Genomic DNA, 16,053 nt, shown 5'->3' with positions numbered 1-16,053 from the left:
GATGGGGGCAGGGGTTTAAGTGCCCCAGCCTGCCAAGGTTCTTGGTCCTGGTATTTGAGTGGCCGTGTCCCACCACAGGCAGGACTACCAGGCCTCCCTATCCTGGCAGGGTGCAGTTTTTGGTCATGCCCAGGGCCACTGAGGCCTCCTCCTTCCCCATAGCCTCACCCTTACCTTCAAGATATTCCTGGGGAGGAGCTCTATCAGGCAATGATATTCCCAGCTCTCAAAATGCTCTGCTCTTATAACAGAGCTCTCCCAAAATAGCCACTTCCATTAGCCACCTGGCAGCTCCCTTCTCCAGCCCTTAAAATGACAGATACCCTAAAGGGTGTTCTGTCACACTATGTTTACACAACACAGTGCAGTCCCATGCAACAATATCCCAAGCTACTGGTAAAGGTGTAAAGTGTTAGCTCACAGACCATATTCAGTATGGTGCAAGGAAGTACTATACAGAGATGCTTGACCTGGTTTTCCACATGTTAGCTTCAGAGCAGAAGCCAAAAACTTGTGTTAACATGGTGCTTCCTTTGGGCTAATAAGTCTTGCTTCTTAGTGAGGCTAATTAGCCTAGCAAAGTGTAGCAGAGCTGTGGCTATATTGCTGCTAGTTCCAGTACTAGCATATGCAAAATTAGCTCAGGTATCTCTGCAAAGTGCTCCCTTGTGCCATATAAACATAACCTGAGAAACATGGGAAACATGCAAAGCTTTAGAGCTTGGGGGGTTAAAGTGAGACAGTAATTTTACCATTTGCATAAAACTAGACATGTTTGTAACAGTACAAATAATCTTGTTACAGTTTAAATTAGCATTGAAGTGCCAAAAAAAAATCTAACATCTCTGATTAGATTGAATTTAATTTTCCTGATTTAGACATTAAATAGAAGCTGTAATTAGCATCTGTCTCATGAAACTTTATTTTTAGGATGAGCTTGTACTTTATCAGTGGTAAAATTATTCTCCAAATGTTTAGACATATTTCTAACTTTGCTGAAGTAGATCTCAATAGATTAACTGCAGCCCTGGGTTCCTCTCTTTGTCTCCCATCCCTTGCATTTTATTCATAAAGGCCCAGCTTACAGAACAGTAATGTTACAATAGGCCTGCTTCCAAGACTGGCTCTGTTAAATGACTTGTGGCATACTTAGTTATGAACTGTTACATTACTTGTTCTTTTAATTACATTTTAATATATCTAAGAAATATGTTTTCTGTGGGGCTGGTAGCCATCATGTTCTCAATTTAGTATAACCTCGTAAGAGGAAAAAGATAAAGTGCATGTTCTCTCATAGAGATTGTACTTCTGTTCTTCAGTGTTTTGTTGCTTACAATAGAAAGCAAGCTGTTTTGGCTCCCTGTACCTTTTAATTTAATATTAGGCCCTTCTTTATAGGGTCCTTGACCTGCTGTGATACCCCAATCTGTAGCATACTGATCACATCTTGACCTAAAGGCAGATACTGAACACCCTTTAAACTTAAACACATGCAGTGTTCTCACTGGGTACTGATCTGCACAGGGCAGTCAGGAAGTCATCCAAGGGGACTACTGACCTGACCTTAATCCAACAGCAGTCCTTTCCAATATATCGTGTTTGGCTCAGCAGGACTGATATTCAGTAACTGCAGTTCTGTTTTCTTAGAGGCAATGACAGAGATATCCTGTGGCCAGGCAGCAATTGGGAATGCCGTGGTAAGCATTCAAAAATGTTTTCCTCTCTACTTCATTAAGTATTAGGGATTTGCATGAATTTCCCCCATGAATTTTAATTCCTGTAGAAATTATTCTTCATCTTACCCATGTAGGTTTGCAACAACTGCTAAATAAGCCCATGCATCAAACATTTATAAAATTATTAGGCTTTGAATATTCCTAACATCCATTACAGGGCCCCACTGCATTGTCAACACAACATCTGGATATAGGCTAACCAAATGCCTCCTACTGGCAGGCTGCTTCTTACATCCTGCTGCCTCTCAGGAAGCAACAAGCTTATTCCCCAGATAGCTTTCCATTCAGCCTCTGTCCCAGCTGTTAGACTATGTTCTGCTTGTCCATTGCCAGCTGGCTCTTTCCAGCTTCCACAGTGCTTCCAGCTCTTAACTCAAACCTGATTTCTGTCTTTTGAATGTCAATTGCTTTTCTTGTTCAAGAGTAGGGATGGAGAGGATATAGACTGCCTAGCTCACGTTTTTGGAGATTTCAAAAATGTTCTCCTCCTATATCAGGAGGCTACCAAGATGTTTGAATTATTTTAATAAAAAATGAGAGACAAAGAAAACAAGAAAAGAACCATTATTCTGGAAAAATAGCAAGCTTCAATAAAACATGTTTTGGGGAAAGTTTTTTCAGTCCAGAATGGCATTTGACAAAGAAAGAACCACTCCAGGTCAGCCAGTGGTCAGGATGATTGCCTGGCATATGGGACCAAGTTTAACTTTGTGCTCCAAAGCCAAATCTTGTAAACTCTGGCCCAGTTAATCTATATGTATACAATGTAGAACACTTCCAACTGAAGACCTCCAGATATACCTCCCCCAAAACAGCCAATAGTCCATGGATGAAAGTCACCTTCACCTCCATGCACCAATTTATTTATGCAAAGTGGAACAGTTCCAGCAAGAGGGAAACTTGCATTAGAATAGTTGATAGGCCAGTGGTCAGAGCAGTCTCCCAGTATGGGAGAATGGCATGGCAGATCAGGGACTTGAACAATATTTCTGTCTGCTAGCTAGTGCTTGGGATCATGGGACCTCTCTGTAGTTTTGACTGTAAACTCCATCCTGGACCTGAGAAACGTTTTCCATCAAAACTCACGTTTCTTAAAATAGCATTGGTTTTGATAAACTGCCATCCTTCCTCCTAACCCCCCCCCCCCTGAAAAATAACCCTCCCAATCAGTCAACTAAACAATAAATACTCAATCAGCAATATTTAAGGGATGTCATGGAAGACTGTACTGGATGATGAACTGAGCACCTGCTTTTGTCTTTCATTTTTTCTTCCCTATGTGTTTTTAGGAAGAGTGTACTCAGAATGAGCCAGCAGTCTCATTACAGCACTTTCTATGTGGAAACACATAATGCCTGTTTTTGTTCTCTTTTTTTAACATTAAATTCAGACAGCAGCTATTGTATCTATTGAGGAAGGTACTGTAGAATTACAAACACATGTTATGGTTGTGTCTAGGGAAAAAAGGAGGGGAAAAAGGAAGCAAAATGTTTATACAACTTAGACTCCATCCTCAAGCTTTTTTGGCAAATGGCTAGCACAAGCTGCATAGCAACTAAATTTAGGCATTCAGAAGGTCCATGCTGTTCCAGTAGCAGTTGTACTGCTATGATAACACCTTTTGTAGTCCCCCACCACCTGAAAAACAAGGGGGGTGGGGAAGAAAGAATGGTGTGATATGTTTCAGTCTGATAGCTTAGCCTTCCTTCTCCCTTTCTTCACATGTGTTCAGTGTAAAACTGCTCAGAGTTTTATAGGGCTAGTAAGTATTGGAAATAATATGAATAAGTGAATGAGAACAGCAACTACAAATATTGTTAAATGGTTCTAATGGCCTTTATTTGAACCAAAACCAGTGCATAAAAGTTCTTTTCCATATTTTTACACTTCTAAGAAATGTCATAAGCATAGCTGGGGAACAGTTCCAATGAATATTAAGTTAAGTTGGCCTTTGGGGTTTACCTGACATAGAATCAAATGCTGCTTCAAGATAAGCCAAATACTTTTTGTCTCCTTTCTATAGGCTAATTAGCATTTTGATGGGCTTTTGATGTTTCTAGATATCCGTGGAATACAAGAGTTTTTGGACAAAGTGTCTCAGCAGGGAATGGATGTAGCACTGCAGAAAGTAGAGAACAACATCAATAAAATGATCACGGGGCTGTTTGCCACCATGAGAATAGAAGAACTAAATCGCTACCGGGACACTCTGAGGAGGGCCATTCTTGTAATGAATCCATCAACAGCCAAGTCCTTCATTACAGAGGTAAGTGATTTAAAATGGTAATTCCCCCTCCTAAATCTGTTTGCTACCATTTAGAAGCCTTGGTCAAAAGATCCATTTGACATGACTTTTAGTATAAAAAGTATGTACATGCATAATAAGCTAGGCTCTCTCTTTAAAGCCAAAACTAGAATTAATTTTTAGGTTCAGGCTGAGAGTTCATCTTCCACGAGAAAAATAATTCAGAAGCATACAAAAAAACTAAACTTCTAAGCTTCTTAACATTTATGGATATTGCATTGCCATTTTCCTCTGATACATTCACTCATGAGTATCCACTTTAATCCTGAAAATAATTATTTTTTTTAATCACACTTATGGAGATGACTGTTTTACCTGACTGTTACATTGAAATATGTAGGCCTTTTTATTAAATTAAGCTTAGCTATGATCTATTTGATTTTCATGGGCAAATAGTTTTAAGTCAAATAAAAATACATGTCTGAAGAATTGTAAAATAATGGAATGCAGTGGTATTGACATATTTAAGCAAACTGGATTATTGGTTGAAATGTAATTTGCTAAAGTTTTTTGTTTTTGTGGGATGGATGTTGATTTTTGGTTTGAGATTCCCCCTTCCCCTTCTTTTATTCTAGTAAAACAATATATTTTTAATTGGGGAGCCAGGATGGGTTGGGGTTTTGGCACTGAAAAGTAGGAGGGAAATATTAATAAAATACAGAGCTGTTAGAGATTGGACTAATTTGATGATAATTCTGTAGAGGAGCAGGCTTTGTGGCCTACTTTTTGCAGTCATCAACATGTAACAATTGAAGGATTGTTTAAATGGCATATGTCAGGGGTCAGCATCCTACAGCCAGCAGGCTGGATACAACCCATGAAGCTATTGGACCCAACCCACAGAGCTTTGGCAATGTTCATCTGGGAGCTTCCCTGTGTTGTGCTGCATCCAGGTGGTAGGGAAAAGCAGCATCATTGACAGCAGCAGCCAGGTCCTAGTGCCCGCTTTCTAGGATATGAGCTGGGCCATTCTGGCCCACCACCCCAAAAGTTGCTGACCCCTGACATGGGATGGGTAGGATTTTCAGACGCCTCTATGGGCATACCTACGCTATTGAAGGAACATGTTAAGGAAAGATGCAGTGAAGCATGAAATTCCACTCCATATGCTATACTCTGAAAAGAATGTAATGCAGCTGTTCTGGCTATAACACAGAGAGCGCTCCAACAAGCATACAATGGAATTTATTAGTGTACACATAATACAGTATTGAGTGGCTACACTGCATCTTTTGATGTAGCACCTGTGAAGCAGGGATGCCACATGTCACTGTAACTGTCTATAGTTCAGTCCTGTAGCAGTGTAGACATAACTGAGTCTCATTAGCTTTCAGTCTTTTAGTAGAAGGTTTGTCCCAAACTACATAGACATTTTGGGGAATCCAACCGTATTCCCATCAATTCATGATTCAGAATGTCATGTTCCCATTTCCAAAATAAACCTTTTTTCTTAGATTTAACATTAATCTCTTTCAGGTTGGATTTATTTGTCAGCAATATAATTGATACAAAAATATTAAATTAAAAATTTAAGTAACCTTAGTTTTGTCTGTGTGCTGCCATTGATTCAGGCATCCTGATTTCTAAGATTATACAAAAAAGACCTACTTTTGGGTACAGCATTTTAGTACCTTGCACAATAAGATGTCCATATTAAAATGGAAACATCAATTAGGCACACAAAAGTGCATGCCTATAAGGATATTTATACACATTTGTATAACTATATGTATAAATTCCCATTTAGAAAAGTAATTATCCAAACTCCTTGAATTATTGCTCATTTAGACATGCAACCATGATAAATTAGATAGAAGTCACATTAAATAACCCATTGCATGGGGCTTTGAAAATTTGACACTTAAAGGTCTAAGATGTTCTGTTTATGTGAATTCAAACATATGGCTTTGACTGGCACTGTCCAGTTTTTTTGTCAGATATTCTGATGTCATCTTACAACTTCAAGACTCTGCTGCCTGTAACTAATATGAATGTCACAATATCTGTTTATTTATATTCTACCCATCGTTGCAGAATCGGAGTGTTTTAGAAGGTATAAGAGTTAAAATGGATGAGATATCCCTATACTGTAACCCTTCCATACTTTTTTCCCTAATGCAGGCACAGAGGTGTCTTTACTACTTTTTAATAACTTGCTCTGCAGAAAAGCCAAGTTTTAAAAGTGATCTTTGATCTAGATCTGAAAGCAGCAAAGGTGATATTTGTAGGTATTGCAACTCAATGAGAACGTGTTTGAAAGGCATATGTAATTTATCCAAAAAACATGCATTCTTTCTGTCACCCTTTACCTTGCCATGTTTAGATGTGATGGAGTGCTCTAGTAGTCATGGTCCCATTCTTGGAGGTAAAGTCACTAAGATTTTAAAGCTATTTTAGAAAAAAAAGGAAGCTAACCAAAATAAAACAACACACCAACCCCCTCCCCTCCCCTCCACCCCCGCCCACCGATCCTCCATTGAGAAACATGCCTTCATGCTGTTTTCTCATGAGGGACAATTAGTTTTGTAAAGAGTTCCCTTTCTTGGCAGAATGGCTTTGATAAATGAAACAACTGAAGAACAGAGGTATAACATAGATGTTGCCTCAGTAATCTCTTTTTCTGGTGGGGGAACAAATGAGAGAAGCCTGGGAAAGGGATGCACTACAAACTCTTGCTAACAATAGCTAATGTACTTACTCAAATCCAAGATGGGTTTTTCCTTCCATTTAATATGGGGGTAAAACCCCTCATCTTCGATTCAAGTACAAGGAGGCAGGGGCCAGGCAGTTATTGTGCCTCTGGCCTCAACCCAGGATTCAGGCTGGAGCTGCAGCTGCTGTCTGCCCCCCTGTCACCTCTGCTTTTCTTTCTTTCCTACTGCAGCCACTTCCCCATGCCTGCCCTCCACCCTCTAACCACTTCTCACCCTTCCTTCTCCCTATCTCCCACAGCCTCTGCATCACCACCTATCTCTCCCCCCCCGCCCCATCTCTTACTCTTCCACTGGCTGTGCTGCAGTCTGGGGCATGGAGCACATGTTTGCTCCAGCCTCAGCAGGGCCTGATAGCAATGATGACAGCTCTGGCCAGGCCCTGGAGCCTGCTGGAGCAAGGGTAAATGGTGGGGGGGAGTGAGATTGTCAGGGGACCTATGGGGAGAAGGGATCCCATGGCTGTGGAGAGGCAGAAGCATCATGGGGGTAGGAAGCAGGGGAGGCAAGTGGTAGGGGAGAAGTAGGGGTGTGCAAAGCTTCAGTTGCAGATTCGATTTGGTGAAGATTCGGCCCAGTTCAGCAGCTGAATAATCAAATCTAAATCAAATTGGGAGACCCATTAAAAGCTCCAAATCAATTTGAAGCATTCAAATCAATTTGAAAAAGATTTGGTGATTTGGAAGGCAGTCTTGCAGGAAAAACAGAAACTGCGAAGGGGTGGAGAGGGGGAGAAAAACTGCTCTGATATTGACATCTGTAGCTGACCAGTGACTAATCTTTCCCTGAGTGCTTTTTCCAATCACAGTGCTCTAGGGGAGGGATGTAGAAACAGTATATAAGGCTGTGTGTGAAGCGTTTCTCTGCCTTTTGAGAGCTGTCTGTCTGGAAGCAACAGCGTGTCAAAGATACTGGCTTCCCAGTCAGTCTCTTGTTAGTCTCTCTTCTTGGAAAGGATTGGATACACCTTACTAACTACCCTTGCCTAGAATCCCTCTACTTATCCCTATCCAATCCATTCGTTTCAACTTATTCTTCCCCCAAAATCCTCTTATTTGTTCTTGTTATTTTTTTCCCCCTACACTTTTTAAAAAGAAAGCTGTGTTTTCCCTGGCAGTGTGTCATCCATCACTGTGCAGGAAAGCACATATATTACACACACACACACACACACACACACACACACACACACACACACGTTAAACAGATACGAGATATATTACACACACATATTAAACACATACAAGTTATATTACACACACACACACACACACACACACACACATTGTCCAGCACAGCAAATATTATGAAGCACGCTGGAAAGGCAGGTGCCAGGTCTTCTGGCAGGGGAGGGAGAGGGCTAGAGGGGGTAGAGGGAGAGCTGCAAATCTGCCCCCCACAAACATAGACACACCCTCTTTCCTGGAAGCGATGAGTCTTCCGCTGCCAGTGGGAGCAAGGAGGTGGGAGCAGTACCTTATTCTGCACCACCTCCACTAACACCAGAAATAGCCACTAGCACCAGCATGATGGTCTCCTCCATCCCAATTTCAGGCTCCCTGTGCCAGAGGAGGAGCTGGATCTGGAAGTAGGGGAGCTGAATGCCATAGCCAGGGAAAATCTGGGGAAGGGGGTGGGGATCTGAGTTTGTGCTCCACACCCCTCAAAGTTCCCCTAGAGGCAAGTCTCCTTCTCCAGAAGGCACCTTGGAGGAAGTTGTGGGGGCAGGTGGCTCAGCTTCCCCTGTTGTTGTGTGTCTGCCTGGTGAGGAGGGGGATAAGGCAGGATCCCCACCCTCAACACAGAAGTGGGGGAGTGGGGATAGTAGGATCATTTTGAGTTGGCAGATGATCCCAGGTATGCTGCCTGCCAGCATTGTCGAAGGCAAATCAACCAGGGCAAGGAGATTCATTCATTGTGGTCCAGTACGGTCCATGTGCTGGCAAGCATGTGCAACCCGAAGGTGAAGGGAAGCATCTGGCCTATTGAGCAGTCCGCAACCAGATGTGGCAGGATCTGGCCGTGGTTGTCCGGGAACACCTGTCCTGTCCACTGACCAATGTTCCAAGTGAAAGGGTGTTCAGCATTGCTGGGGATGTTGTGACACCCCACCTCACCTCCTTGGATCCTGGTTTGGTGGAGCAGTTGGTGTTCCTGACAGTGAACCTTCCACTGCTGGGGTTCCCCAAGCTCCACATGCAGACAAAGTGAGTGCTACCCTCTTCACTCTGTACCTATTTCCTTTCTTTAGTTGCTTTCACTACCATTTAATGCCCCACTCTCAGAGCTGGAGGTGGCACTCATTGCATCACCAGCCAGCAGGGGAAAAACATCTCCCTGCTGAGCTCATGTGCCAAGATGAACTTGGACTGGGGCTATGGGGAAGGAGGAGGCCCCAGGCCCTAGGCATGACCTAAAACTGTACCCTGCCAGGGTAGGGGGGGCCTGGTGGGACTGCCGGTAGTGTGGCAGCCCCAGGAAAGGCCAGGACCACTAACCTCCCTGGTGAAACATGGGTAGAGGGCACCTGATAACCTCCAGCCACCACACATGTGCGCACGCATGCACGCGCACACACGCATACACGCACACACAAAGTCCTTGCTGGAGAAAGCCATTTGCAAGGCATGGGCTACACCCAGAAATATATGTCTATATTGAGTCTATGATTTTTTTATATCTAGTAGATTTATGAAGTGAAGTTTGTAGGCTTGTCTACAAATGATGTTTTGTAAATTCCCTTTGAGGAACAGGGCTGAGAGATTGGAGAGAGAGTTGTTTTCTTGTGAGAAATGTGCCCCCACTGGTTGTCGAGTGTTCTTGTCTTTAGTGGATGCAGGTGTTGTTTGGTCTCTCCTGCGTATTTACCATCAGGGCATTTGGTGCACTGGATAAGATGTATTATGTTTCTGGAGGTGCAGCTGTAAGATCCAGGAATGGTGATGGTTCTGTTGTGGAGTGTAGTAATTGTGGGGGCACTGAAAATATGTTGGCAGGTTTTGTATTTCTTGTTGTGGCATGGTCTGGATCCATTCGATGTGTTCTGGGTTGTGGGAAGTTGGCTTCTGGTGATGAGATTAGCAAGGTTCAGTGCTTGTTTGAATTTACAAAACACTTTTCATAGATGAGCCTATGAACTGCACTTCATCAACCTCCTTGATAAAAGAAACAAACAAACAAACAAAAAAAACTCATGGACTCAATGTAGACATTGGATTGAATCTGATTTAACCAAATCAACTCAGTACAGTGATCCAAATTGCTGTCCCCCAAATCAGCTGAATCCCAATTGAATATTGACTGCTTTGCACAATCCTTGTAATTAGACATCATATTCATCTAGGGAGAAAGTGTTTTGTTCTGTGACCCTACAGACATACAGGTCCTTTGTCTCACTTCAAGAACCACCCAAGGTACATGGGCCAAAACATGCTATTGCTTCTTTTCTGGACATTATGGTATGCATGTATAAGGTTATCCTAACAAACTGGCCAGTCTGTGTGCTCTTATCTGCCACCAACTGGCAGAGGAGCAGTAGTGAAACCTGAAAGGGGTGCTTATGTAAATGGATGTGCCACTCCTGTTTTGATCTGCCTAAATCCAGACCAGTCAAAACCATGTCAAGTGCAACATCTCTTTGAAGCCTAAGTGTGTCCACACATGGTTAATCAGGAACAATTGCATATTCAGACAAGCCCTTGGTTTTTATAGCTTGTATACCCTGAGCTACAGCTGCTGACTCAAATACCTAATTGGCTTTAGCTGTCAGCCCTGCCTGGACTGATATCTACAGCAGGCTTTCCAGTTTCAGCTCTTTTTACTGAGCTACCAAAAGGGCTAACCCCTTTCTTGGTTCAGCTGAAACCGGGGTTCATTCAACCACTCTCAGCTATAGTAAACGTTGGCTTGATTGCTGTGCAAGCAACAGCCTTTCCAAAGTAAATAGTCACACACAGACCTGTGTAAATTGGCAGCCTGCAAAGTGGAGATGCCTTGAGGTAGAATTTATCTTTCCTCTGACCCTCTGATATTTTTTTTTTACTTTTAAATAAAAGCACTTTGATTTCCTTAAAACAAAAAAAGCATTTCTGCTTTATCTATGCTGATCTCTGCTTTCTAGCTAGCTTTTTTTTTCAAATCTGTTGAGTTTGCAATCATGACGTCAACATTTATAAATTATATATAAAAAAAGTTTATAAGATTTTTTTTCTCTTGCCTTGCTGCTCTTGACAAGTATGTAGCAATGTTATATCTTTGGAGCTCTGTATAGGTATCAACTGGCTGCTCCATACAACTGTCTTTTGAGAATGATGATAAAGCAGGATGATTTCCATTTACAGGCGAGAAAGTGAGAACCAGTGGGCCTAGATGTGCCCCAGATGCCCTTTATGGAATAGATAATATTGTGAGGAAAGGCATAAAGGGTAAAGCAAGGCGAGAAGTAGATGGGATGTAGCTGTTAAAGTGAGGGTTCAAAAGTAAGGAGAGATGAGCAGGGTATGACAAAGTTTTAAAATAGAGTGTGACAAGGTAAAGGTCCTATAGCTTATACAGGATTATCAGCTTTGCTCATCTAGGCAGAATACAAAAAGGAAAGAGAACTGAGGGGAACAATGTGATTTCTATCCTGTTTAGCAAAAAGAACAGTGTGGAAGAGAAACAATTGTGGGGAACAATACAGCGTTCGTTAAATGGTTAGGGCAGATAACAGATAAACCTATAGATAAGGGGCCTTAAAAGATCTGAGGCTTAGAGCTCTATTTCCAGTCCATGGTTAGTAAAACTGCTGCCCCATTCACAGAGAGAATGGATGGTTTGGTATTCTGTGCAAAGAGATGAAGAGCTAGATGGAACAGGTGATGGGTTTGGAAGGTTAGGAATTGAAGATTATTTTAGCCGGTCAGAATCAGATAGCCTAAACAAAACCAGGATTCAGTAAACCAAGCATGAAATAATATTATCATTGTGAGGAAGGGTTCTAGTGGTAAAGAAAATGAAACAGTGTGCTTTTTAGCATTTCATGGTAGAAACAGAGCCTGTCTGAGAATTCCAAAATGTCTTTATCTGAGGCTCATGGCCCACCCATTAGATCATGTTCTCTGTCATAAACTTGGGAAAACTCCAGTCCCCACAGTTTACTCGGCTTTAATGTTTTCTATCCTTACAAATGCCTGTTAATTCTGTTGTAAGTGATGAGTTCAAAAAGTCATAATTTAACTTCCAAGGCTCAGTCCTGCAATACTCTGAGTTTGCTAGCACTTAAACAGGTGCTTTAACTGTAAACAATCCCAGTGAACTTGCTCACAGGTTTAAAGTTAAGCACATAACTATTCTTCAGGACTGGTCTAGAATACTCAGCACCTTCAGAGACTGAACCGTCCAGGTACAGACATTACACTTTTACCGGTATAAGTGATCAGAAATTGGTCTATACCTGTATCAGAAAAGAAGTTCAGCATACATAGATTGGTTTAAAAATGGTCTAAGATTTGTCCCCCTCTCCTCCACCAAAAAGTGAATGTGTGTTCTGTTCACTACCAATCTAAACAATACCACTTACAGAAAACTGTATAACTTAGATTGATTCTGCCTTGGGCTTTTTGAAAGTCTGTACCTAGCCTAAGTGTTTTTGTCATAGACAATGCAGTTGTGGGCCTGTAATGTGAAGTTGTTTATAGTTTTGTAGTCTATGAAAATATGTCTAAAATAGATGATGTGCAAAGCTAATTGCTAATTTTAAATGTGAGAACTGCAGCCAAAAAACACTGTTGGCTGTGCTTGTAAGAGAAACGTATGGACATTTCCAAAGTATTATCCTGTGTATAAGTTATTTTATTTGTTCCTGTTCACCCTCAAGATAAGGAAATTAAAATCATATATAACTGTGTTAGATATTACTGCTATTAGCTGTGCATGCTTTTTACTTCCTACATTTCACCTTGTGAACCTGGCAAATTAAAGTGTCTTATAATTCTGCCACTGTCTATTGATACATGTTGGTTCCATGATAAGGGTGGTGTTGGTTGGAAAGATTCAAATGGTATACATGGCAGCCTTCATAAATTAGTAACTGCTTAATAAATGCACTTTTAAAATGTTCAGGGGAAACTGAATAATAAGTCTCTCCAATTTATGAATTTTGTGTTTGTTGAAGGGGCAGGAGAGGGGATGAATGCATGTCAAGTGAGTATTTTAAAAGATTTATGCCATCATGGTACTCATCTCTGCCACGCTATTTTGAATATTCCCCATAATTATAAAAGGTAGCAGCATATATTTTATAAAATTATACTGATAAAGGTAGTGAATATCCAGCTTTTTTGGTGCCTTGTTTTCAGAGAGAGTGGAGTATTTTGAATAAATATTAAATAAATACTAAAGGATATAATTTTTATTGAGTGGCAAGGTTATGCTTCTACAAGGTTTCAGCACTATCTCTAAACATGTAACAAGTCTAGAATCATTTATTTCTGAGCTGCAGGAAGAATGGAAAGGATTTGCTTTAGTGATCTGTAGCACTCAAGGCAAGCTTATTCTTTGTAAATATCTATTTACGGAGTCACAGCAGACAAGTCAACTTTTTCTGCCCATGGTTTATCCAACCTTTTATTTATTCAAAGTTCATGGGAGGTCTGTCTTTTCACTTTATACCAAGATGTTTTTGCTCATTGAATTTCACGAACTTCATATGGGTATCATGTTGACATTTGGACTTGTGATTTTATAAAGGAAATTATTTTTTTACCTATCTGTTTCTGTTCTCTGGGAAACAACATTGATTCTCAAATAATCACATCGAATGAACTGTATTTGATGGAATAAAGATTAAGAAAGAAAGAAGGAAAGAAAGCAAAGATGATGGACCTGATTCTGCTCTTCCTGAAGTCTGGGCAAAATTCCTGATGTTGTCATTGGAAACAGGATTGGGTTCAGTGTATGCTGCGGTTTTAAGAATTAAACTGTTTTTGTTTTGTTTTTTGTTAAACAACCATGTTGACACACAAGAGGACTGTACTCTCAAAGGGCATATTTATGCTAGCTTCAGAGTATTCTAGGGAGCACCAAAGTTTAGTGCATTCTGTGCATGCTAAAACCTGAAATAGATGTAATATAGCTGCATTGTAACCATGATATGCTGAGAAGTCAGCACTTTGTCTCAGGTATATGGTGTGTGACTAGTTCCACTCCCTGTAAAGTGTCCACATTACCTCTGTTTCTGTGCATGGGGATGAAATATGCTGTCTTCAGTATACCAATTCCTAGCATGGTTCAGACACTTTGTAGAATTACCCAAAGGCAAATGCTTGGATTTCAGTGGCCTGTACAGTGCAAAAGTTGATAATATTAGATAATTTTGAGAAGTGGACATTTTAGGCATTTTTCAGCTTTTCTACTTGTTTAAAAGTTTCATCCTCTCAAACACGGCTAATCGGTTTTAACTGATTCCTGTGAAATCTAATATTTTTTAAATAGCATCTAAATTGCTTTTGAAATAAAACTTAGGTTTCTAAGTCACATAGGTGCCTTTGAACATTTGACCCTGAATTCTTATTTATTACAACTCATCTCCCTTTCATGTAACATATATTGTCATTGTTATAAAACTATAATTATCATAGCATATTAGTAATTTTGTATTGAAAGTTAGAAATGGCAGTTTTCTGAGGATAAAAGGAAGTCTTCCACTGTCAGAGCCTCTCATCTTGTCTCGTCCATCTTCTGTCCAACCTCGTTGGATATTCTGCTCCTTGGGGTTGATTTTACTCATTGGGCATGTCCAGATGAGCCTGCATGTGCCTCTTGCAGCGTCTCAAACCCCTTTGAGATGCTGCAAGAGGCATGTGCAGGAACAGGAAAAGGTTCCTCCTGCTAGCAATTCTCATTAAAAAGTTAAGCAACTGGGATTGATGTCTATGCATTCAGATGGATTGCAAATTGGCTGAGGGGCTGCACCCAGAGTGGTGGTGGACAGGTCATATTTGACCTGGAGGGATGTGGGCAGTGGAGTCCCCCAGGGCTCGGTCCTCGGACCTGCACTGTTCAATTTCTTTATTAGCGATTTGGACGAGGGGGTGAAAAGCGCCCTGTTCAAATTTGCTGACAACACCAAGATTTGGGGCAAGGTGGGCATGCTAGAAAGGAGGGGCAGGATACAACTAGACCTAGACAGGTTACAGGAGTGGGCTAATGAGAATAGGTTGGGATTCAATACTGACAAGTGCAGGGTACTGCATTTGGGCAGTAGGAACCAGCAGCATACCTGTAGGCTGGGGAACTCCCTTCTTGAAAGCACAGTGACAGAAAGGGAACTTGGAGTCATTATCAAATCCAAAATGAACATGGGCCGCCAATGTGAGGATGCTATCAGTAAAGCTAACCGCACCTTGTCATGCATCCACAAATACATTACAAGAAGGACCAAGGAGGTGATCCTCTGCCTCTGCTACACTGGTCACGCCACAGTTGGAGTACTGTGTCCAGTTCTGGGCGCCGCACTTCATGAGGGATGTGGCTAGTATTGAGAGGGTCCAGAGGAAGGCCACTCACATGATCTGGGGACAGTGGGGCAGACCCTATGAAGAGAGGCTAGTGGACCTGAACCTGTTCAGCCTTCACAAGAGAAGGCTGAGAGAGGACCTGGTGCCCGTCTATAAACTTACTTGGGGGACCAGCGGGTAATGGGAGAGACCCTGTTCCCCCCAAGCACCTCCTGGAGTAACAAGGAATAACAGCCATAAATTGTTTGAGAGTAGGTTCAGGCTGAACATTAGAAGGCACCACTTCACAGTCAGGGTGGCTAGGATCTGGAACCAACTTCCAAGGAAAGTGGTGCTGGCTCCTACCTTGGGGGTCTTTAAGGGGAGGCTTAATAATTACCTAGCTGGGGTCATATGAGCTCAACCCTACCAGGGGTCATATGAGCCCAGTGTTCATTCCTGTCCATGGCAGGGGGTTGGACCTGATGATCTACTTAGGTCCCTTCTGACCCTACGTCTATGAAAATTAGAAGGATTAAAAAAAAAAAAAAAAACCGAACTAAAAAAAGCAGGGCAGTTTGGGACCGTGCCCTCAGTCAACCAGAGGCTGGGTCCTCCACAGAGACACTCTGGCTGCCAGAGCATTTCTATGGTTGGCCCTTGACCTGGTGCTGAAACATGCTGCCTGCCTGTGCAGGGCAGGCAGCGTGCCAACAACAGGGCTCCAGTGTAAGTAAGTAAGGGGTTGGGAGAGCTAGAGGAAGGGGAGCGGACTATGGGGGGACCCCCACTGGCCTTACCTGCTCCCCCAGCTCCCCCCAATT

At 41.9% G+C, this 16,053-nt stretch overlaps 1 protein-coding gene across 1 annotated transcript in view; it reads left to right on the top strand.

Moving 5' to 3' along the window:
- GRID2 (glutamate ionotropic receptor delta type subunit 2) overlaps positions 1 to 16,053 on the top strand; it is a 1,378,694-nt gene that overhangs the window by 806,445 nt on the left and 556,196 nt on the right. Inside the window, exon 4 of the mRNA XM_025199482.1 lies at positions 3,797 to 4,002. Within this exon, the coding sequence (XP_025055267.1) occupies positions 3,797 to 4,002 (206 nt within the window). The remainder of the gene's footprint in view (positions 1 to 3,796; positions 4,003 to 16,053) is intronic.

The sequence above is a fragment of the Alligator sinensis genome, unplaced genomic scaffold (assembly GCF_000455745.1).
Source record: "Alligator sinensis unplaced genomic scaffold, ASM45574v1 scaffold194_1, whole genome shotgun sequence".
In the NCBI taxonomy this organism is placed as follows: Eukaryota; Metazoa; Chordata; order Crocodylia; family Alligatoridae; genus Alligator; species Alligator sinensis.
This window is presented reverse-complemented; position numbering and strand designations above follow the sequence as displayed.